Source organism: Gavialis gangeticus, unplaced genomic scaffold (genome assembly GCF_001723915.1).
Source record: "Gavialis gangeticus isolate Ggan-Ray unplaced genomic scaffold, GavGan_comp1, whole genome shotgun sequence".
Classification (NCBI taxonomy): Eukaryota; Metazoa; Chordata; order Crocodylia; family Gavialidae; genus Gavialis; species Gavialis gangeticus.
In genome coordinates this window covers 120,649,333-120,674,495 of record NW_017729024.1, presented here as the reverse complement: position 1 = coordinate 120,674,495, position 25,163 = coordinate 120,649,333, and the positions used below count along the sequence as shown (strand labels likewise).

General features: G+C 43.5%; 1 protein-coding gene across 1 annotated transcript in view; it reads left to right on the top strand.

Annotated features, from left to right (window-relative positions):
- The window catches only part of SLC1A1 (solute carrier family 1 member 1), an 84,606-nt gene extending 59,757 nt beyond the window's left edge, over nt 1-24,849 (top strand). Inside the window, exons 8-12 of the mRNA XM_019518238.1 lie at nt 836-943; nt 5,727-5,849; nt 6,891-7,085; nt 7,990-8,124; nt 23,609-24,849. Of these exons, the coding sequence (XP_019373783.1) occupies nt 836-943; nt 5,727-5,849; nt 6,891-7,085; nt 7,990-8,124; nt 23,609-23,855 (808 nt within the window). The 3' untranslated portion in view covers nt 23,856-24,849. The remainder of the gene's footprint in view (nt 1-835; nt 944-5,726; nt 5,850-6,890; nt 7,086-7,989; nt 8,125-23,608) is intronic.
- Nucleotides 24,850-25,163: the final 314 nt, after the last annotated feature.

The window sequence follows — 25,163 nt, the reverse complement described above, 5'->3', positions numbered from 1 at the left end:
AGCCAAGTGGAGCACTTTACTTTTCTCAGTGTTGAACTTCATCTGGTTCTGACTCACTCAACTTGCCAACCTGTTTAGATCCGCCTGCATCTGTAACCTATCTTCAAGTGTGACCACACTTCCCCATAATTTGGTGTCATCCATGAATTTAGCCAGTGAGCTATTCACCCTCACATCCAAATCATTGATAAAGATGCTGAAAAGTACTGGACCAAGCACCGACCCCTGCGGGACACCACTGGCCACCTCTTGCCAGGACAATGTTCATTAGGACTCTCTGGGCCCTACCCTGCATCCAGCTTTGTATACTATACCAAGTTCTATACTTTGTTCTACAATGCAAAAATTAGTGCATCATCCTGCTATTTGAAAATACCTAAAGTGATCCCAGCAAAGCTTAAAGTTCTGCTCTCCCATCCACATCTCCCTGTGGGACAAGGACGAATCCCACTTTTGCAAATACTTACATATGCAAACAAAGTTATGCACATGCAGAAGCATTAGCAAGATTGGAACAGTGTGTGCGCACCCTCTCTCACCTCTCCAAGCTCTGTTAATATAGTTGTTCTACATTTCTGCTAATTTTATTCCAACATTTAAGATTACAAAAACCTGAAAGATTATTCAAATAACTTCTAACATAGCCTTTCATGAATTGACTATTCTGTTAAGAATTATTATCCCAAATTATTTTTCTAAAGTGATGAAAATAGTTTTTCCAAATTATAGAAAAAAATAATTGTTTTGCAAGAAATTATTCCTTAGCAAAATTTGTGCAACATTTCAGCACTACAAGAGGATTGGTTTTATAACTGAATTGTTTTTTGCCTTCTAGGTATATGCCATTTGGCATTCTCTTTTTGATTGCTGGGAAGATCATAGAAGTTGAGGACTGGGAAATCTTTCGCAAACTGGGTCTTTATATGGCTACAGTACTAAGCGGGTATGTCATTCCTTGAAGGTAAAATGTAACTTTTAGGCAATACATCAACTACATTTAGGATCAGATGTAATGCAATTACATTTTAATTATCTACTACAAACCAGCCTTTTCTATGCCTAGATATAAAATGCTAGAAAATGATCTTTGAGAGATCCCATCTATAATTTTCATTTTAGGGTAGTTTGTATTAGAAAAGTACTTTTTGCTGCAAAAAGTCATTCCCCTTGCAGCTTAAACAAAAAAAATGGATTTATGTTACTCAGTACTTCACCCCTGTTTTAGCTGGATGCTCAGCAGATAATACCATATTTTTCACATACAACATGCCCCAGAATATAATACACACCTTGCTTTTGAAAGGCAAAAATCAAGAAAAAAAAAAGAGATCTTTCCTTGTAGTAAGTAACTGAGTTGCAGCAACTGGAAACCAAGCCTGCTCATTGTTTGCTTCCTCTGAAGTGCTGTAGATTTTGTGTTTCATCTGGTGAGAGGCCAGACCTGCTCTTACTATATTTCTTTCATATAATGAACACTCCAATTTCCAGCAGCTTGTTTTTGGGGAAAAGAGCTGTTGTATGTGACAAAAGACAGTATTTACCTCCACTAAATACAGCAAAGATTGGAGTCCTGGGAGAGAAGGGTTGTGCTATGGAGAGCCACCCCCACCAAGCTCCTGTGGTGATTGGAGTTTACCAGCCCATGGAAAAGGTTGTAGCACTCTCACCAATTCTGGAAGATCTTTGACAACCTGTGAGAGGTCACGGGGATCTGCACCTCTATACTAGATGAATTCTCTAGTAGTTTATCCACAGGACGAGTAGTAAGTGATACACAAGCAGCAGCTTAGCCCCACATCCACACCAAGCAGGTGATTTGCATTCTTTGCCAATGGATTTGGGGCTATGATTTGGGTCACTGGCTCTTCAAGACAAGAGAAGCTGACAAAGTCACAAAGGCTTTAATCTGGGGCAGTTCTTAAAAAGAATAGAGAAGTCTGTTCTAGGCCCTGTGACTCTGCAAAAGGATCCGTGTGGGTAGACTCTTGGGCCTACCCTAACCCTTTTGCAGGTCCAGGGCTCTAGCAAGTACAGTTTAATTGCTGTAAACAATTATACCTTGTAATAAATAATATACAGCTGTGAAAAATATCCCACAAAGAAACCTTTTAGAAAGATACATACATATGTACAGCACCATTAAATTAAGTGCATTTAATTTTCTGCTTTCAGTGCAGTGAAGCATAACACTGAGACTGTCTGGGTTCACTGCCTTAAGCCTCTGCTCTTAAAATTCCTTGAGCATGCTGAGGATTTATACATGGTTTGTTTAAAAGCCAGATCCAAAGCACTTGAGAGCGTCTTCCCCCATTTTTTTTTACATGTAAGCTGCTTTTCAAGAACAGCATACATAAGTTTCCTGACAAATGAACGGGGGAAGGGGTTACTGTTGGTTTTTAACACAGACCTTCCCAAACTGGGCAGGGAAATGTTATCTTTATATTTTTTCTGAATATTTAAAATGTATAATGGTCATTATTTCAAAGTATTTTTCAAGATTGTGTATATTAATATGTTTGGACTAGAAGGCAATAATACAAAAACATTCACATTAATGATCGTTGTTTAAAATGTAATGACTGTGACAGTTAAAGCTTTATTACAGATCCACTTTTGTACTACTCTAATATGTAATCTTTCAAAATCTGCATAATTTCCATTTCAGTTGTTTGAACACATCTCTCTTACAGCTTCACAGTTGGCGACCACCAATACTTAAGTCAATTAAAATCTAATCCTCCTAATCTTAATTATAAAACAAACCATGTGCAGAATGTAGGTAATCACATAAAGAAAGACACAGTGTTTAAGTGCCATATTTTTATGTTGGTAACAGCAGTCAGCTCAGGAAGAGTTCATGAGATGAACATTACCGCTGCCCTTTGATTTCAGTTTCATCTCTGGCAGTAAATATTATAATTATTTACATAGTAATAGTTATTTATTTGTAATGTGTCAGGACCCCATCTGTCTGGCTGCTGTACACATAAAGTACAGTCCTCACCCTGGAGTCTTTACACTGTGGAGTGAAATCTCTTTGCAACCTCCATCCTCCTATTTAGAGAATAGCAACATACCCAAAGAGCATAAAAGGTCCCAAGGTACTACTTTGAAGACCAAATGATAGAAAGAAAAGCAAGAAAGAAGGGAGGAATGTGAGAATTTAATAATAAACCCATCTGGATCAGGGGAAAATGCTGTAATGAAGATGAGTGATAGTGTGTTATATGAACACAAGGAAAAGAAAAGAGAAAGGAAGCTAAATTAAGAGCTCCCAGCTCTTCAGCCTCTCACTGAATAGGTGTTTACTCCCCAGGACTCCAACATGCTCTGTGCATTTCTGCCGACAGCTGCTAGGGAACAGCAGCACCTTCTTGTCCCTGTAGCAGCTCACAGGAAGTTGTACAGAGAGCCATGCTCTAGCTACCATGGAGAAAGGTAAAGGGCAGCACATCCTCTGCATGGCTGAAGAGCTGGGAGAGAATATTATGATAAAGTACATATAAGTGATGGTGTCTTCTTGCTTCTTCTTGCTTCTCGTGCCCATTGGCAGCCATGTATCCTTCCCTTGCCCTGTGTTGGTATCACACACTCTTGCCATCTTCATTACAGCATTTTCCCCTGACCCAGCCGGATTTATTATTAAACTCTCCCGTTCCTACCTTCTTTTCTGACTTTGTCACTTGCTGGCTCTTTTTCAGGAACTTTTCATTCCTCTGAATTTTCTATGACTGATGTTTTCTACCCTATTGATCTCTTTGGGCTTAATCCAGTGTTTGCAGAGTACCCTCCCCACTTCCTGCATTTTCCAGTAGTGTTCAGACCCAAGCAATGAGAATGCCTCATTCTTTTGCCTGTCAACTACTGAAAGGAATTGTAGAGCCTATACTATTCCCATCACCAGCTAATGCATTATACATATAGATAAATGTATTTCCACAACGGTAAAGGGAGACAAAACACTCCAACTAATAGTTACTTGAGACTCACTAGTCTTGTAAGTCATGTACACATTTCTGAAATTTTACCTTCAGCTGCTTTTTGTTAAAAGACCCGACACCAGACCATCACGCTCTCTCCATTTTTCCTTTATTTGCTTGGGAGAATTTTCCAGGGTCTAATATCTCTCTGCATGTGATTGCAAAGACCCTGATTTCAAACCAGATAACTGCCTGGTTCATCAGCTTTTGTAAATAGGCAAAGCTATGTTAGTTTTATTTTTCAAATTTATACTGCATCAGGGTCTGCTTTTATTTGAACTGTTATCAATTTTGTCCTGATTATAATTCAAGTCCCTGCCCATATTACAGACTAAGATTTCCTGCCACCCATGTTTTTAGCCCTCAGAATTTCCTGACACTTCCATTCTGCTAACTAAAGCAAGCTATCACATAACAGAGTAAAAACTTAGATGTCACGGGTTTAAAAAAGATTTCCGTCTCAGGGGACAGAAGACTAGGCTATTTTGCATCCTGCTATGTTAAATGCCTGATTTTTGGCAGAACGCATGGTTCCAGACTTCACCGATATCTTTATCTACTGCTCTGGGATTATAAAACACTATTACAAACACACTCGTGTTCCCAGGAACATCCTGTGAGGGCAGAACAAAAGTTCCAAGGTTGCACATGCCACATTTTGGAGCTGCATATCACCCAAACCCCTGCCAGGCTTCAGTGATTCTTATTTGTGAGGAGCTGCTGCTTCTGCAATATCCTGTGACTTTTGAATCCAGGGCATGTTTCACAGTCCTCCCATGAACATTTCACTTCAAATATATTTACAATAAGCAATGTGTCTCTGGCCTGAGTGCCCGCAAAGCAGCTGCAGCACACATATTTACGATCCCTGTGCTCACATGAATGCACGTATGCTAGCAAGGACAGTAATTAATGCTTAAGGCCAAATTCTTCCTTTAGGGACATGCCCACACTGCTAATTAATTTCAGCAGGAGCTGTTCACTTACTGGGAGGAGAATTTGGCTTTTAGAATCTTACCAATGCAAACAACGTACGCTAAGCGACAGCACTGAACGACAACCCAACATCTAACAATGTCCAATATTGTACAACAACATTTTTCTCATTCACATCAGTTTAAACAAGAATAACTTAGCTGACTTTAATGTGATTAGTTTGGTTAATAATGTAACAGAGAAGAATTTGGGTCATTACATTTGAATTAATGTAAATGATTTCCCACAACAGAGCAATGCAGTTCAGAGGTGGATGCAATCAAACCTATTATGAAAGCCTCTAAATTCCATCGGTTCCAATAATGGGCCACATCTCTTTGTATCCCCAATCAGATGAGAGTACCAAAGGTGATAAAATAAAGGTTCATACTTTTTTAATGTTTATTTACTTTTTGGGGTGTGGCTTAGAATATTTTGGATCTTAAAATGTATTCCTAATTCTGCTACTCCCTAAAAATATTATTCATGTATTTTTTCTTGACTTATTCAGTTTGACTTTGCTTCTAATATTAATTAGCTCATCTCATTTTATGTTCTTATTTGAAAACAGATAGTGACAAAAAAGCCTTTGAGAAGAAGGCTTCCCTAACATATACTGATCATATGTTCCCTTGGAATACAATTGTCACTGAAGTAAATGCTTGTTGTACACATGTATTTGAGGACAGAACTGGACATTAGTTAACAACAACTCATTGGATCAGAAGACAAAATAAATCTAATGACTTAAGAGTCTGTTTCCTTTTTCAGACTTGCAATCCATTCTGTTGTAATTCTGCCACTGATCTACTTAATAACAGTAAGGAAAAACCCTTTTCGATTTGCCATTGGGATGGCTCAGGCACTTCTGACAGCCCTCATGATCTCTTCCAGGTAATCAGAATAAATATTGTTTTCCTCTGGCATTAATATCCGTTGCAATGATTTTACTGCTGTTTATATTCCACATCCTGAAATATTAAATCCATTGGGTGCAAGTCCAAGGGAAGTATTACATTTATAAGTATCATCTGTATAATGCTGACTGTTGAGGATTTACAACAGTGCTGCTGATACAAGTGTTTCTCCTAGTAGTGTAACATGGGGCGGACAAGCAGGACACATCCTCTGGGCACTGCTTAAGGATTTCATAAACATTAGGGCTGGAAGGGACCTCACAAGATCATTGGGTACAGCCCCCTGCCCAAGGGACAGGAAAGGAGTGCCAGGGAGAGGTGTGCCAAGGAGAGGGGTGCCAGGACAGGGGGAGTGGAGGGGTGAGGGAACCACTTCATCCAGGGTATACTTCTTGCTCTGCTACATTCCTACTGTCTTCCCTGCCTCTATGACATGCTTTGTCAGTGCAGACGATGGGTGCCATAGAGCACAAGACATTCTTGAAATCATAAAATCAGTTTCACTGAGCAGCAATAGAGTTTGCTGATCGAAGGGAGAGCTACACCTATTTTTTCTGCCAAATTCAGCCTTTTTCTTTACCCTCTGGACATGGGTTTCATCAGCAAAAAAAAAACCCATTTAAAACGGGGGTGAAAGTTTCCCCCAGCAGCAGCAAATTCCATGGCCTGAGCTTCCTGCCTCCAAATATGATGAGTTTTGTCAGTTAGCTCATTGCTTACAGACCCTCTGAAGCTAAGTGATTTCACTGTTTCTATGACTATACCAACCGTGAAGGGTTTATTGTAGGTTTTTAGGATAATTAAAACTTTCAGTCGTTTTTTCCAAAAATCAAAAGAGATAGGAAAGACCATTTCACTGTAAGGGCCAAACTCTGTTTCTATAACCTGTGCACAACACTCCTGATCATTTTAGAACAGTTTCCAACCCTACACTTAGACACTCAAAATAAAAGTAGACTAGACTGATAAAAAGAACAGGTATTCTACTTGTATGCATATTTGTTTATCTACCACCCAGTTCAGCAACTTTGCCTGTCACCTTCCGCTGTGCAGAAGACAAGAACCATGTCGACAAAAGGATTACCAGATTTGTTTTACCAGTTGGAGCAACAATCAACATGGATGGAACAGCACTTTATGAAGCAGTGGCCGCAGTGTTTATTGCACAGCTCAATGACTTGGAATTGGACGTTGGCCAAATAGTTACTATTAGGTGATCATCAGAGCTCAAGTTTTGTCTCTTTTTTGTTAATGAGTTGTGGATTTGCTGCAGGCAGTCTTGGGGAATCCTGCTAATTTCACAGTTGTCAGCCGTGTGTGGCAAGGGGCAAACTCTCCTCTCTTGTGCAAAGCTTTAACAAACAGCTTTAATGGGACCTATATAGGGACTTAAGGTAGGGGATGAGGGGCCAAGGCATGGAACGGCATGTGGCCGTGTTGTATCTGGGATTGTGACTACTAAGTTCAGCAGCAGTAGAAGCTTGCAGCACAGCCCAAATTCCTCATTTTGTCCAGCATATACTTTTCAGTCCCATTGGTCATGTTCTCATTCCTCCTAAGTCTTCCCTCTGTGCTAGTGTAGAGTAGTGATCAGCAATATTTTCCAGCAGTGGGCCAAAATGGCCCAACTCACATCTTAAGTGGGCTGGTGCCAGGACCTAACTGTTGCTGCCACCACTTATACCCCACACCCAGCTGCAGCACAGCTCTCCACTGCCTGCTTATCCAGCTGTAGCATAATGCAGTGCCATACCAGCAAAGCCTCTGCCACCAAATGCTGCCAAAGTCTCAGCTCCACAGTTTGGATCCAATAGCTCTGCAGTCCAGATCTAGCCCACAAACCATAGGTTGCCAACCCCTGATTTAAATGACTCTAAAGCATAGTAAAGGGATATGTACCTGCTCCCTCATACAACAGATGCATATCAGTTGCTTGGACTGCTAGCCTTGTTTGTCTGCCCAGGAAGGAGACATGTTCAGCTCCTCAATAGCATAAGCTGCTCTAATAGCCTGCCCCAGAGTCCTGTGCAAGCTTGCTTACTAGGCAAGCTGGGATTCTGCCTCAGGAGGACAACAGATTTCCTAACTGCCTTTCCACTTACGTTTTTTGGATTCAGTGTCACGGCGACAGCAGCCAGCATCGGAGCAGCAGGTGTCCCCCAAGCTGGACTCGTCACCATGGTGATTGTACTGAGTGCAGTCGGGCTGCCAGCTGAAGATGTTACCTTGATCATAGCAGTCGACTGGCTTCTGTAAGTTTAGTAACTCGAGCATTTAAGTAATGTACTGTAATAACCTATTTTCTAAATGGTGAATGAATGTCTGTAACCAGGAGATAGGATAAGAAATTGATGCAGTGGCTTGGGAGGACTGTCAGAGGCAGGCATGGATGACCATAGCACCAGACTGGTTCAGTTTATTATTGAAAGAAATACCAACTGAGCCTTGAGGGATGAAGCCAGAGGAATCACATTAGCTGCCTATACACATGCTCAGGGGTGGGGGATCTTTTTAATTAGAGCAGTTCCCAGAGAGGCGCTCCAATTAAAATGCTGCAGCATCATATGTATTAAGACCCCGTGCATTTAAAAATGGCTTCTGGACACTAACTAAAACTTGTTGATTGAGCTTTAGTTAAAAAAAAAAAAATGCCCCCATGGCCATTTTGAAATACAGAGGGGCTTAATACACATGATGCTGCAGCGGTGCTACAGCATGCTACTTAGAATGCGCCAGAGCATGTGTATAGACAGTCACTATCCAGGAAGAGAGTGAGTAGCCTTAGATTCACGGGTGATAGTGACCTATCAGCACTGACCAAGTCATTTTTAAAACACAAGTGTTAAAGTACTAGAAAAATAGTACCTCAGAGAGGTTTAAACTCACCCCATAAATTATTCCACCTTAGGGTTGTTAGGCAGCTTGCTTGCAGTAAAGAAATGCAAGCCACAAATAGAACATTTTAGCAGAGCACTAGAAAACAAATAGTTTAAAAGAAAATCGCTGAGATGGGTTCAGTAAGTTTTAACCAGAGACAGCTCTGGGTAGATACTCAAAGCACGATCACAAGGGCTCTGCCATCACAGCTGCACTCCTTACCAGTTCCTCAATTTACAAGAGCCACACAGGAACCTCACCCAACAGATCATCCAGTATATGCCACAACAAACATGCCATTTTTCCTGATTACCCCTTCCAGCTCCTCCACACCTTCCCAGTCCTGTTAAGCAGTTCTTTCAGGGCTGATGCTGCGATCTCTGGGTGTCTGGGACATCATCTTTAAGAGCCGACTTACTCCAGCAAAAGTGCCTCAAAAGATTTAGCTTCGCTTACTTAGATATGTTTTGGGCTCCCCTTATTGCTTCAGGTGCCAAGCAGAACAAGGAAGTAGAGAATAAACAACCATGGCACCAGGGAAACTCCAAGAGGTGGGAGATAAGGGACTGCAGCGCAGGCAAGAAACCCCTCAGTTTGGTGTGGACCTACAGTGTCAGGTGGAGCAGATCATTCTGTCTGTACTCCAGGTTTTCTATTTCTGATGCGAGACGAGTAGCGTTGCCTACCTGTATAAAAGGTTTTAAGACACGCAGGTGAAATCTTCTGAGAATTACAGTCTCAAAAAACAAAACAGAAATGTTCAGTAGAAAAAACTTTGATCTGAGCCACCTCATTTTGTGCAGACGCTTGCTCTTCCTGTGTGTCAGAGTTTCTCATCTGATGGTTGTCAGATTTACAAACAGGATGGACAACACAGTCAGATAGAATGTCTCCAGAGTCCTGTTAAATGTCAACTTCCCTAACATGGCCCTATGCTCTTCTGAAGTTGTAGATGTACACCTTGCTGGGGTCGTTTGACCCCAGTACTCTTTCCTGCCAAGGTGGGGGGGTCGGACTAGATGATCTGCTCAGGTCCCTTCTGACCCTAGAAACTATGAAGTTCTGCATGAACATCCACAAAGTGGGTTAATAAATGGAGAGCAGTGGAACACTCTCACTAAGATGCTGTCTAGATGTGGAAAGTTTATGAATGCTACCTGTGTAATCATGGCCTGTGCCGCCTTGTTTTCTGGGAGCAGTGAACACTGCAGACTAGAACAAGAAATCTGACTGTGGCTAGTCCTACGAATCCCCATCTGAGGCCTGCTTATCATCAGGGATCCTAGTTTTCACTATAAAAATAAATCTCAAATTTTCTGATTAAAAAAATAAACACAAAATCCAAATTTTTCCATGATTTAAAAAAAAATTGTGTATATATATATATTTTGAGGAGCTGGCCTCAAATGGGGATTCATTATATATATATTAGTGGTGTTTTGTTTTAATCACAGAAAAACATGGATTTTAGGGGTTTTTTTATTAAAACATTTGGGATTAATGAATATAAAATAAATTGCTCAGCCATAGGATAGTACTTGTCCTGGACAGTACTATCCTACAGTAGAATTAATTTACTGCACCCTAATATGTGCACACATGTAGACAGTGACACTTTACTATTGAGCTAATTAGTCAACTGCAGTAAAGTGTGTGTGTGTGTGTGTGTGTGTGTAGATGCACCCACTGAATCAGAAGTGGAAAATAAAGAACAGACGAGGGAAGCTGTGGCTTTTTTTCCCTCTTACCTGATGACTCCTGGTCACTCCTGCATCCTCCCTCCTGGAGGATTCCAAAGACTTCTAAAGATTGGCAGGTCAGAGAGGATGCCTTTGTATCCAGATTCAGGTAAAAAGGAGATCCACAAACTCTGAAGTTCTACAACGGGCCCTTATTCACCAAAATCTTCGCGATAGAAGTCTATGCGAGTAGGAGGGGGACTAAGAGGCTTTGGACTCGCTGGCTGGCACTTAGAGCAGGAGGTTCAATAGTCTTTGATGACCCTTTAGATCCCAACCAAAAGAATCAGGCTAGTACCCACTCCTGAGTTTTCTGTCTCCTCAGGTGCCTTGATCGTGGTATATCATGGGCCAATTTTAAATCAGATTCCACTACCCCTTAGGAACAAAGAGCTAAGTCTGACAAGCTCCTTTCACCTGGTCCGTGGTGACCCTCATGAGAAGATCTCCCTCTAGCTTCAAATGGAGGAACTGGGAATTCTGTACCCAATCTATTATTACCCCACTTGCTTATACAGTGGACTAAACACAGGGTCCTCTTTGAACTCTGGACAAAATATTTTGAGACTCCAGATCTGTTATTATGGGTAAAGAGAGGTCCTCCAGCCATTAGGTGGTTCCATGTCACTTTGGACCCTAGTGCCTTTTCCTGACCTTTGTGCCAAATTTTCCTCGAGCCCTTTGCATCTTCCTCATGACATGATAATGACTTCAGTGTAACTCCAACCCATCCCCAAATAATTCAGGGTTCCAAAAAGGGAAGATTTTCTCCAGCCTTTCCTCTCAGAGGGTCCTGTAGGTCATCCTACACCCTTCTCCCAGCATGCTTCAGGAGGAGGCAGAAAGGGCCCCAGTCCCAGCCCAAGACCACCAGGGGGTGACACTAAAAGACTGTAGCTTCTAACTCTCCTGTCTTTCCCCTAACAGTCAGAATGACCCTAGTCACTGAGTAAGGCTGACCATCCACATGTATGCAGCCCACATACACTGTCTGGCCTTCTTGTAGAAGTTCAGATAAGCTGTTCAATAAGCTGTTCTCTTACAAGAGTCTGTCCAGACCTTGAATCTACCAACCCCAGAACTGGGATTCCCTCTGCTACTACACACTACATACTGTACACATATCCATGTAGATCTACACATTTTCCTCCTATCTGAGGCACAGCAGAAGGAAAATCACATTGCCTACCCACCCCACAGTGAAACGAATTAGGTGCTCCTCTGTCAGCATCTCCTCTCTTGGGGTGGGGGCCTCTGTCCCTACTTCCCAACCTCCAGAAGGAGGAAACAGTCCAACCTGGCCCCATGCTTATCCCAGTCCAACACTGGGGTCTCGAGTTCCCTAGTGTTTCACAGTCCCTGTTAATTTTCATGTAATTTTTATATTGCCTTCTTTAAGGCAGCCACCCAATAGTGGCATACCTGTTCCCAGGGTTCTTATAGTAGGATCCAGCAAAGCTGCTTCAAGGATACTATTTCAAGTATTTCCTCAGAGATCAGACCTCTGTTTTAACCACTGAGAGTAGTAGGCATCCCAGAGTCACTGGGCTACTGTCCTGTGACAAGATTCAGGGCCAAAGACTTTCTGCAGTCAGCAGTAGGCCTCTTCACTTAAGCCTAGCCAGTCTCAAACGGCAAACAGAAGACTATATAGTCATTGGCCCCACACACACCTAATGCTTGGTAAATGCCTCTTAATTAGCAGTGAGCTAGGGAGCCAGCCCTATCTATAATTAGCATGTGGCCAATTATACACCTCAGCTAGCCTCCCGGAGTTTTCGTAAAATGCTTCTCGGTCATCTGCAGGCCCCATTTTATTGAGGACTCCATCATCTCTTGTAGACAAAACCCTGTACCTGCCTTGTTCTTCTCAGTCCAGAAGTACAAGCAGAATTGCTGCTGATCTTGAAAATCTTACTGCTGAGCCAGGAAGCACTGAGGCTGCTGTTCCAGGCAACCAATCTATGTTTCCAGGTCTACGCCTCTAGTAGCTATTGCATCTCCTGCCCACAATCTCCAGCGCTTGTGAGCTGGTCATGCCTTCTGCAATCTGCATTATTAAAAGTCAAAGCAGTAACATAGCTAGGGGATGGAGGAAAGGGGGAGGGAGGGAGACATGAGTGGGGCACCAGCCTCAAATGCTGACTTAGAGGATGTGCCAGTATGACCCCTTTCCCCAGGAGTCTACTGAGGCAGGAGCAGCCCTGTGCTGCACAGCCATAGGAGCCAGACAGGCACTACAGGGCATGGGGCTGTGCATCTGAGGAAGGGAGGTAGAATGACCCCCTCTGCCTGGGGAAGAAAACAGGGTACTAAGAGTGGCCCCCAGAAAGCCCAGAGTGCTGCCTGTCTACCAGCAGCAGCAGCCCAAGCTCATATTGCTTCAGCAGTTACTGCCAGCGTGAGAAGAGCCAGGCAGGTAAGACTCCCTGCTCCTCTCCCACATCCAACCCCTAATTTCCACTGGTTGACATAATTCCCCACTGCCTCTACCCCAGGCATAGAAAGAGCTTGTTACACCCTTGAGTCACAGCCACACCTCTTCCAGGGTTCAAACAACAGGTCTTCAACACAAAACATTCAGGCCACTCTGCCTACTGCATTCAACAAAGGAAATCCAAAGAAAATACCTAGCCCCTTGCAGTTTAGGCCTCAACGGTTCTCTAGCTCCCCCATCTTTCTCAGGGCCCTTTTTAAGCAGTCCCGGCCAGGATTCTGCTCAGGGGTCTGTTACAGTGTAGACATATCCATAGTTATGCAGTATGCTGGCCAGTTTCCGTTTCGTCATTTAACTAGCTCTTAGTAACACAACTGCTCCTTTCTATGACTGATCTTCTCCGTAAGGACAACTGTAAAAGTTTGAAGGCCACAATATATTAAGACTGGAATTTAACGAAGCTCTTGCTGAGAATTGCATAGGTCACTTCAGAGATAGCAGCCTGTTCCTAACACCTCATATGGGACCAAGAGTGCCATTTCAGCATTTAGGCTCTCTCAAAAATGCTGACAGGAATGTGTGAGATCTGTCATGGGACAGGTTTGATCTACTTAATGACAGAACAAAACCTGGGGAAACAGAAATATGGGTACAACTGCTAGGTCACTTGGATTTTCTCCATTTTTGTATTAGAAGAAAAATACTATCCTCCATGTATGAGGAAGAGGGGGAAGATTTCTAGCAGAATCAGTGAGGCTGTGACTGATTCATAAAAGTGGTTTGTGAATCAGCTTCAAGGGAACCCCATTACACAAAAATAGCACATGATGCACTTCAGAGTCATGGGTCTCTAACACTAGCAGCCATTTGGCTCTTTCATCATCTTTGTCAGCAGTGTTGATGGTTTACTTAGAAGCTGTGACCCAGTTCTTTAGGTTAGTAAAGTCTTTCTCTCCTTTTCCACCTGCAGCTATCACTAAATGACAATTCATCAGGTCACAGTGATGAGCCACAGAAATAATATGAGGATGCAATGGGTTATATCAGCTAAATACACTGCTTAGTCTCCCTTAGGCTTCTTATCAATCATTTCTATGATAGATGGTTCCTTGTACTCTGACAATTCATAGCCTGTCCTAAATTACATGAAAAAAGATGATTAAAAGAGGTCAAAATGGTTTTACTGGTGTAGTGCTCCTGAAAGATTTTACAGCCCTAAAGACACTCTTTAGGAAACACTCTGCAGATGATTATGACTGTGCTGCCCATATTATTAATGCAGCTATCATGACCACAAAACTTTTATACCACTACAAATCATGAATTTCATAAGGCAGATTTTAATGTCCCTTTTTGGTGGGTCAATGAAAGATTGCTGGTGTCACAGTAGTTATTTTAGAGCAGTAGTTCTCAACCTTTTTGGACTTGAGGCACTCCCCATTAGACTCAAGAGTCTTTCAGAGCTTTTGCAAATTGAATGGCACCCAATTTCAAAAACTAATTTATATATAAGGGGCCCATTGGGCATCAGAACCAGGGGGCAACAAAGGTGCCAGTCACAGGGCTTGAGTGCCTATACACTAATGCTAGGAGCATGGGGAAGAAGCAAGATGAACTAGCACTCCTGCTTGTAGAAAACACTTGCGACTTAGTGGGGTTAACAGAAACCTGGTGGGACTCTACCCATGACTGGGCGGTACACATTGAGGTCTATAAGCGCACAGAAAAGATAGAGTGGGGAGGAGAGGGGGAGGGGTTGTGCTCCATGTCAAGGAGCATTATACATTGACCCTTAACAAAATGGAATTGGAGGAGGAGAAAGTAGAAGGATTGTGGGTTAGGATACATGGAGGTCAAGGGGAAAGGGATTCAGTGGTAGGGGTCTGCTACAGACCCCCACACCAAGGGGAAGAAGTAGATTTGGAACTCCTGAGGCAGCTCTCGGAGACCATAAAGACTAGGGAGGCGGTAGTCATGGGGGACCTAAACTACCCTGACGTCTGCTGGGAGACGCAGACAGTAAATTCCCACCGTTCACTCAGGTTCCTATCCTGTGTGCAGGACCTCCACCTGATGCAGGAGGTACATGGTCCCACTAGGGGGAATGCCTTACTGGACCTGGTACTGGCAGCAGGGGATGACATGGTAGGGGACCTACAGGTCAGTGGTCACCTGGGGGACAGTGACCACCAAATAATAGAATTCGCCATAAGGCGTAGAGTGGGAAAGGTAACTAGTAGGGTGGAAGTGCTAGACTTTGGGAAGTCTGACTTCAGCGAACTCAGGCGTTTAGTCAATGATGCACTGCAGAGTAAGAGATTTGGTGAGATGGGAGCCCAGGAAAGGTGGCTGTGCCTTAAGGAAGCGATCCTTCGGGCACAGAGGGAGACAATCCCGATGCAGCGGAAAAGGGGCCAAGAGGCTTCCTTGGCTGGCCAGAGAAATCCAGAGCAGCCTAAGAGCAAAAAGGAGGGCATATAAGCAGTGGAAATAGGGAGAGATTACTAAAGAGGAGTATACTTCCTCAGCTCGCAGTTGTAGGGAGGCAGTTAGAAAAGCCAAAGATACCATGGAGCTGAGGATGGCATCCCAAGTTAAGAATAACAAAAAATTGTTTTTCAGATATATAGGGAGTAAAAGGAAGGCCCAGGGTGGAATAGGACCACTACTGAATGGGCAAAAGCAATTGGTGACAGACGGGGGACAAGACTGAACTCCTCAATGAGTTCTTTGCCTCATTGTTCCTGAACAAGGGGCAAAACAAAGTCTTACAATGAGATCGTAGACAGACAACAGCTGGGTGCCAGACCACCAAGCATTGAGCCTGAGATAGTACAGAGCCACTTGGAAGGACTGGATGCATTTAAGTTGGCCGGCCCAGATGAGCTCCATCCGAGGGTACTGAAGGCACTGGCTGATGTCACTGCACAGCCACAAGAATATTTGAGCACTTGTGGTGCACGGGCCAGGTCCCAGAGGACTGGAAAAGGGCAATGTGGTCCCTATTTTCAAGAAGGGGAGGAAGGAGGATCTAGGCAAGTATAGGCCAGTCAGTCTCACCTCCATCCTTGGTAAAGTCTTTGAAAATATTATTAAGGCTCATCTATGTGAGAGCCTAGCAGGAAAAATTATGCTGAGAGGAAACCAGCACGGGTTCATAGCCAGTAGATCATGCCTGACTAATCTAGTCTCTTTTTATGGCCAAGTTACAAAACACCCGGACACAGGAGTAGGGGTAGATATCGCTGACTTAGACTTCAGGAAGGCCTTCAATACGGTATCCCACCCCATACTGATGAACAAATTAAGAAGCTGTGACTTGAATGATTACAGAGTCTGGTGGGTGACAAATTGGCTACAGGGTCATACCCAGAGAGCAGAGGTGAGTGGGTCGTATCGTCCCGCAGGGTTCGGTCCTTGGACCGATACTCTTCAATGTCTTCATCAGTGACTTGGACGAGGGAGTGAAGTGTACTCTGTCCAAGTTTGCAGATGATACAAAACTGTGGGGAGAAGTGGACACACTGGAGGGCAGGGAACAACTACAGGCAGACCTGGACAGGTTGGACAAATGGGCAGAAAACAATAGAATGCGATTTAACAAGGAGAAATGCAAAGTGCTGCACATAGGGAGGAAAAATCTCCAGCACACCGACTGCCTAGGAAATGACTTGCTCAGCAGCACAGAAATGGAAAGGGATCTTGGAGTCCTAGTGGACTCCAAGATGAACATGAGTCATCAGTGTGATGAAGTCATCAGAAAAGCTAACTGCACTTTAACATGCATCAGCAGATGCACGACAAACAGAACCAAGGAGGTGATACTTCCCCTCTATCGGGCGCTGGTCAGACCACAGTTGGAATACTGCGTCCAGTTTTGGGCGCCACACTTTAAGAGGGATGTGGGTAACCTGGAGAGGGTCCAGAGAAGGGCCACTCGTATGGTTAAGGGCTTGCAGGCCAAGCCCTACGAGGAGAGACTAGGGCACCTGGACCTCTTCAGCTTCCGCAAGAGAAGGTTGAGAGGCGACCTTGTGGTTCCCTATAAATTCATCATGGGGGCGCAGAAGAGAATTGGTGAGGCTCCACTCACCAAGACACCCCTGGGGGTTACAAGAAATAATGGCCATAAACTAGCGGACAGCAGATTAAGACTGGACATTAGGAGGAACTTCTTCACAGTTAGAGTGGCCAAAATCTGGAATGGGCTCTCAAGGGAGGTGGCGCTCTCCCCTACCCTGGGGGTCTTCAAGAGGAGGTTAGATAGGCATGTGGCTGGGGTCATCTGAACCCAGCACTCTTTCCTGTCTATGCAGGGGGTCGGACTCGATGATCTATTGAGGTCCCTTCCGACCCTAACATCTGTGAATCTATATTATGCTGTGCTGGACCCTGTAATCATCTAAGTAATAGTAACAATTTGATATTGCTTGGAAGGAATTGAGTCTACATGAGAGATGGCATCATGCAGAAGAAAAGACAGGCTTTTTCCTAAGGATTCTGAGCAACTGCAAAACTTCAGACTGTGCTTTTAATGAGCAGGATGCTATTTATGGCCAGTTAACTTTAATGCACATGCTGTACATTGATAATATTTTGCATATGCTAAAGTTGCTGTTTTATAGCATTAAACATTTCTTGTGCACATTCTTTCCTCCTTTGAACTTTGGAATTTGCAGTCTGACATTTACATGCACTGCAGTTTGGTTTTCCACCAACAATCAGTCATGAGCTATGATTATATTTAGTACAAAAAATAGTGACAGAACTGGATCTATAACATAAAATACTTTTATCAGCAAAGATGTAATGACAGTGAGAAACAGTAGCAACTGCACAACAGGGAAGAGATAACTGCTTCTACACCAGCTTCAGCAGGATCTTGGCCAGACACAATTTTTTTGATTCACTCATCTTAAATAGATTGCTTTTTTTTAAATGTCATCAATGTTAGAGTGATTTCACACTACTGTGCTCTGATACAGCTAAATTATGGCCATCCCAGCATGGGTATACTGAGGAGTAGACCTTGAGAAACCTTCATATACAGAAGGCAGCTAGAACTGTTCTGCTTCCCCAGTAAGAGAAGTAACTAACCAGCCAGCAGCACTGAGCAGACATAAGGGGTGTTTCTGAGTGGAGTGAACACGTAGCCAGCTTCCTATTATCATTCCCAGGAAGGTCGTAGAGAATTTGGTAACTCCTGGAGTGAACACAGACTGACAACACAAACCTACATCTTCTGTCATACCTTTACTTAGATGTTAATAAGGAGTAATCTTATCTTAGTTCTCAAATAAGTTAGCTATGGGTAGTCAGGTGAGGTTTATCCCACTTGAACAAGAGAACTCAGCAACAGTTAGAAAGTCTCACTGGCCAGGCAGGATGGCTCTCCTCCTTGTTTCCTTTTTTTACCATTCCTTGCTTCTAAGGGAAGTTATACTTTCCTTAGAAGCCACAGGACCTTGTGATATGTGATACACACATAACAAGATGCTGTTCAAATGACTTCCTCGATAGTTCTCCAGCATCTGCTAACAATAATCAACTGTAAACAAAAATAACTTCTTAGAACCAAAACACATGTTCTGTTATTTAAATTTTGATGCAATTTGTGTGTTAGGAATAAATTGCAATTAACCATAACTTAATTAATTTGCTTTCCAACACATTTGCACTCAAAGGCCGCGTCTAAATGAGCACGGCCATGCGGTATTGGCATCGGAGATGGCACCACATACCACACATAATGTTGTTCTCTGTGCTGCAAGGCCCCTGGATATCCAGGGGTAAAAAAAACCCACGGAGAAAAAAAGTGGAGCTGTGTATGCAGTGGCAGCATGTGCTACCCAAAGCCAGAGCCTGGCCAGCCAGAGCCACGTTCTGCTGGTTTTTGCCACTGCTGCAGCCCCAGGAAGTCCCCAGGACCCCAGGTAAGGCTTCTGGGGCCAGCCCAGTGCTGGCCCCAGCCTCCCCTGCCCCACCCAGGGCAGCTTGCCATGTGCCAGCATGCTTATGATACAGGCATTCCCCAGGGACTACTAGCTACAGCACAAGGTGCACCACCACTAGTTGTCCCCAAGGAACCAAATGTCCATGCACGTCTGGATGCAGCTAAAACGTCTTCACCAGATACCAAGATGGAAGCAGGTCTGTCAGACCCCCATTACATTTGCTTCAGTTATACTTCTCACATCATCTCTGTAGGAGGGATTTGCCGAGGGAGCACGTTACAGGCCAGATCGTCAGTTGGTAGAAACCAGGCAGATGCATTGACCTCAGTGCTGATTTATTTCCTAAAGCTAAAGTAAGGGTTGCTTTTCAGTACTGTCCTCAGTGTTTCTCAGAGGCATTGTACCTGCAAGCATAATGCCTTCAGTCACCACTGGCTGAGTGCTGTACCTCTTCCTCCCTGCTTCCAGCACAGCTCTCTCTACCTGTAGGGATCTGTTTATGTTGCAGCATTTACTCAGGCCTTTATTCAAGTATTTCCTCCAACCATCCCTCATCTCTGTCCAAGCACAAAGCCTTCTGACCCAAGTCTAGTAGTGGTCTAATACTGGGGCTATCTGACACTCTTGGCGGTTTAAATAAGATTCAGTTGTCACAGTCACTTAGCTTGGTAACTTACCCATTTTGTGGTGAGGACGCAGGCTAAACTATTCAATTGCAAGTCCACCAGTGCCTTCCCACAGTTCAACTTCGGTACCCAGAAGGAAAGACCAGTTGTGCCACAGTTCACTGGGAAAGAACCATAAAGTGGATCAGCTTACCAAAGCACAAAGAACTATGGGATGTGCCCTCAAGTCCTAACAACCCACACAAGGGAAAGTAGCACCAGACAGGACAAGGTGACTTGCATACACTGCAAAGCTGTAACTGCTCACACTGAGCCAAGACTGAGCTGCCAACAATTAACATTTCTGGCATTCCACTCTGTCAGACGCCCATTTACCTCTGAGCCGACATTCTTTACCCCTTTTGTTTTTGAAAGGGTGGCTTACTGGCACAGGCCAATATATTTCAGAGCCTTATTTTACAGGGGTTTTTTATACTTTGTAACTTAGTTCTGTAAACAGTAGCTTACAATACTAACATGCTCCAGGAAACCAATAGTCCATTAAATGGATCCAAGGATCCGTTAATTTTCTGTGTGATCCATGGCTATGGTTATAATTAATATATAGAAGCAATCTATTCCCACCTTAAATCACCCCCCTAAAAAAACCTGAGTATTCAGGCAGTCTCATTTAAAATTCTGACCTATACATACTTTTCAAACAAAGGATTTTTGATGTGTAAAGCAAATGAAAGGTTAATTTTATACAGCAGGAATCATTGTCAGAGCATTTAGCACCTCAGCAGATGGAACATAAACTAGGAAGCCATGTAGTTTATTAATACTTTTACTTCACATACTTATTGCCTAAAATGTATCATTTTACACCCTGACGTAGTGGCTCATTAACAATCCTGTAGTTAATTTAGAACCCTAAAGCTTTCTTAGTCCGGTTTGTCAAGTCTTACAATTTGGGGGTTGTTTTTTGTTTTATTCTTTTGTAGAATGGAGAAATCTACATTCGTCAAACAGTACCAAAAAGGTGTTTTCCATAATTTCCTCACTTCTAAAATTATCCCATGGGTGCCTCAAATTTACTCTTTTTTATGCCCCATACCATGTGTTTCATCCAAATCAAGCATGTTATACACAGAAGCTTTCTAGCATGCAAGATGGATAAGCAATGTAGAAAAGTATTCATATATAAAGCATGCTGGTTCACTTACAGTGTGTGTAGTCTCTGTATTTGTAAATATTTGAGCAAGGATTTTTTTTTGTAAGGACACTCAGAAAAAATGAAGTCATCATGAACATTCATTTATGAAATTAATTTCAACCAGAACCACTTGCCACTCTGAAACTCTCAATGCTTCCAGTGTTGGCAGTAACATTCCTTAAATCCAAGCCCCCACTATGCTAAGCCGATGTGGAACATGTTTCCTGTACAGACCTCTATACAATAATAAATGGACTCCATTTGGACTAAAAGAACTTAGATCTGGGGGCTGCAACCCCCAGCACACGTGCCAGAACATGGCACACAAGGCCATTTTGCTTGGCATACCACAGCCAGCCTGGGCTCCAGGCAGCTGTGGCAAAAACAGGTAGAAGGCGGGAAAGCCACAAGGGGCCTGATCCTTGTTGTTGGCATGCACACCTCTGGGCAGATGGCAGGGTGGGGCTGGGTTTGCACCGCCCCAGGCCCCTTCCTGGCCATGTACCCCAAGGCGCACATGCAGCTGCCACTACTGCAGAGCCCAGCTGGGGCTCCAGAGCCCAGTGCAGCTGTTTGCAGCCTCCCAGCTGCCTGCCACAGCTGGCCACGCTACGGGCAGCTGCATCAGGTAACAGGCAGGCTACAAACAGCTGCACCAGGGTCCGGAGCCCCAGCACCAACTCCATGGCAGCATCAGGTTTGTGTGTGCCTCTGGGCACATGGCAGGGAACAGGCCAGGGGCAGCACAACCCCGACCCCTCCCCTGCCATCGGACTAGACGCACACATGCATCCACCACCAGCAACAAGGATCAGGCCCCTTGCAGTTCCCCCATCTTCTGCCTCTGGCATGCTAAGTCAAGGTGTGAGTCAAGGTTGGGATGTTTTTAGCACTCCAACCAAAAACACTGCTGTCTTAGATCTTTATTTGAAGTGCTGTGTGCTTAGTGCTGCTACTTGTAGCCACACGGTACAGTGTGCCCTGATCTATTGCAAAATTCTCCAAGCATGTGGAGCTTCCTGATGTCACCCTCTAAATCATCCCCCACTAAAACCTGTAGGTTGTTACAGAAAGAAGACCTGAAATTCCCCAGGGTTCTGGAGTGGAAAATGGTACAATGGAATGACAACTTTACATTTTCCCGGTTCCTGTTCCATTCCCTGCCCCAGTCCTATGGTTCAAGCACTGCTAAATGACAAACTTTTGGCATACCTCTGCCAAGAGGTAGATGATTTGGGAACCAGCAAGTCAGCTTCCAGTTTGAATAAAAACACTCAGTGGCACAGAGACTAAGTATTTCTTAGTGGGCGCATCTGCATGTGCAAATGTTGCTGGGCAGGAGTGTACATGTATGCACATTTGGGAGCAGATTTGCTCACCACCCTCTTCTGTCCCCCTGCAGCAGCCAGGGGGGAGCTCTAGGCTCTCCCAAAGTGCTAGTCCTGAGGCTGGCAGGGAGCATGGGACCAGAAAGAGTTTGCTCCAGTACACTGTAATTACAGACAGCTCTGTCTCGTGGCAGGGGTTGGGAGATTGCTCCCTGCCCCCAGGAGCTGCCTGCTGCCAGGGCAGGCTCTGGTGGCAGGGGACAATGCCCCCCTGCCCTGGCAGTAGGGAGCTCCTAGCCCCAGCTCCCCAACTGGGGGCAGGGAGCTTGGAAAGAGCTGCGGGGGTGGGGCAGATCCCTGTCAGTCATCTACACATGCCTTACTGTGCAGTAATTACTCGGCAGTTAATTTGATACTTGCATTTGCAGGTAGCAAATTAACTGCTAAGGAGAGCAAATTACTGTGCAGTAAAGGCCTGTATATGTAGACAGTGATGTTTACTATGCAGTAATTTGCTGTACTGCACAGGAAGCATCTTGTGTACATGCCCCCAGTGTAATTTTACCTACAAAGTACACACTGGGCCTTAAATAGAAGTAGTTAAACAGCACATACATTTCCCTCCATCAAGAATCTCAGCAAAATTACCAGTGCCCATTTCCCAGAGAGCAGCTCTCCCCAAGAACTGAATGAGCCAACTCTCCTCCTGTTCACTACAGGTCCCTCCAAAAAGAAACCTCCTAACAAAACCACCAGCAATACAACATATCTACAAAGTCAGAGCAGTGCTCACATGAAAAGTATTTGGAGATACAGTTAGTCATGTTTCTCTGAAGTCGGACGTAAGGCAGGGCAGGGTGACACCTTAGAGTTAAAGAATTGGTCTAAGGTACCTACATGTGCTGAAAGGCTGCTCTGACACAAGGCAATTACAGCACATTACAGCTGAGTCAATTAATCGAGTTTCCTGGAGCATGCTAATTAACGCTCCAGCCAGCCTCCACATTTAATGCATCAGCGTCCCCATGCTTCAAAATGGTGATGGAGGCACTTCAAAGCTCATTTGATGAGTTTTAAATAAAGCACCCCCACTACCATTTTGAAACACAGGGACACAGATACACGAGACGCTTCGGGCACTTTAATTAGAACAGAGCTGCTCTAATTAAAGCGCCTCCACCACTATTCCCAGAGCACGTGTAAAAATGCCCTAAGGTGCCACCCTGGCCTGCTTTCTGTATGACAAGAATGTGTAAGGCTGTGTGTCATAGTGCCACCTTGTGACTTCTGTAACAACAGAACTGCAGTGTGATCTAAACTTTCTAAATAGGCCCTTTATAATGTTATTATCGCATACTCCTTCAAACAACATTGCCTAGAGAAAAGACAATGAAAAAAAGTCTGCTGTTCATTACTACCCCAATAAAAGTCAACAGTAACTCCAATTAGTTCAGTGTCTACTGTAGTGATTTAATTTTAAACCCAATAAACATGATTTTTAAAATTTAAACAGGAAGCAAGTTTCTAGCAAGGCCTATCCCAGAAATGTTAACCTGCCTGACTGTATTTTTATTCCATAGAGACCGATTCAGAACAATGGTGAATGTCCTTGGAGATGCCTTTGGTGCAGGGATTGTGGAGAAGCTCTCCAAAAGAGAGCTGGAGCAGATGGATGTTACTTCTGAAGTCAACATAGTCAATCCTTTTGCCTTGGAAACAACAATACTTGATAATGATGACACAGAGACTAAGAAATCCTATATCAATGGAGGTTTTGCTGTAGATAAATCTGACACCATATCATTTACCCAGACATCGCAGTTCTAAAGCCTGTGTCTTTCAGAAGACACAGGAACACTGAAGGACATCAGCATGTGTGAAGTCTCTTAGGAAGCTAAAGAATAATTAAGAAAATATTAATGACAAACTTGAGTGTCTTTGATTTGATACACAGACTTCTGATTTTTCCCCACTATTCAGATTCACAACAGTTGGTATTTGTGGGCAGGTTGATAAGATGGCAAGCTGTAAAATATGTAATTTTTTTTAACTGTGTAATATTGTGGAGGTATTGAAATTCCTCTTGGGAATCAGCATGCTCATAAGATGGATGTTAGAACCAGGACAGTGAAGTGGAGGAAATGCGCTTTTCTCAGGCATAGTGCGGTATCTCACATCTCTTTTCCATTCCACCACACACTGCATGGAAAGTTCTTTTAGTACTTTTGCCTTTCACAGTTTAAAAAATGACATGGTACTCCAAATGCCTACTGTAACTTGATAATGTGCCAAATAGTTCATTTCTGAAGCCCATTTGAATACCACAGAGGCAGACTGTTTCAGTAAGGAAACTCACCAGAACGTTCCTGCAATAAGTGTGCTAATATTTATGGGATTTTATTTTTCTTTAAGCATTATGGGCATTGGAAGTTAATATTCAAGGAAGAAATGGCAACACTACATATTTAAGTTTTTTCCACATGAATTGCCAGTGAACAAAACTGAACTTAAAATATGAAGCAAATTGCTGCATTTTTTTAACTCGAAGAATTATTGCAAAGTGAAACTGTCTGCCAACTTAAGTCCACTTCAATGGCTTATTAGTGCATTTCCACTAGAGGCAGAAATTAATCAGCTTCAGTATTGTATTTCTCTTATTCTAGCCTAATATTTATCAGTCCCACAGCAGGCAAAAGTCATGAAGATAAAAATAGACTGCACAGCTACCTGTAGTAACTTCCAGATATTTTCTGCTGAGAAAAATAAATAGTATCCAGTGTATATGAAGCACACCTTTCTTCTAGAAAGTGGTCACTGGCTAGTTGAGCTTTTTACACAAACTGGTTGGTTTCACAGAATCATAGAAAATTAGGGTTGGAAGGGACCTCAGGAGGTCATCTAATCCAACCCCCTGCTCCAAGCAGCACCAGCCCCAACTAGATCCTCTCAGCCAAAGTTTTGTCTAGTGGGGTCTTGAAAACCTCCAAGGATGGAGATTCCACCACCTCTCTAGATAGCCTGTTCCAGTCTTTTACTACCCTCCTAGTGAGAAAATTCTTCCTAGTATCTAACCTAAATTTCCCTTGCTCTAACTTGAGACCGTTGCTCCTTGTTCTGTCATCTGCCACCACCATT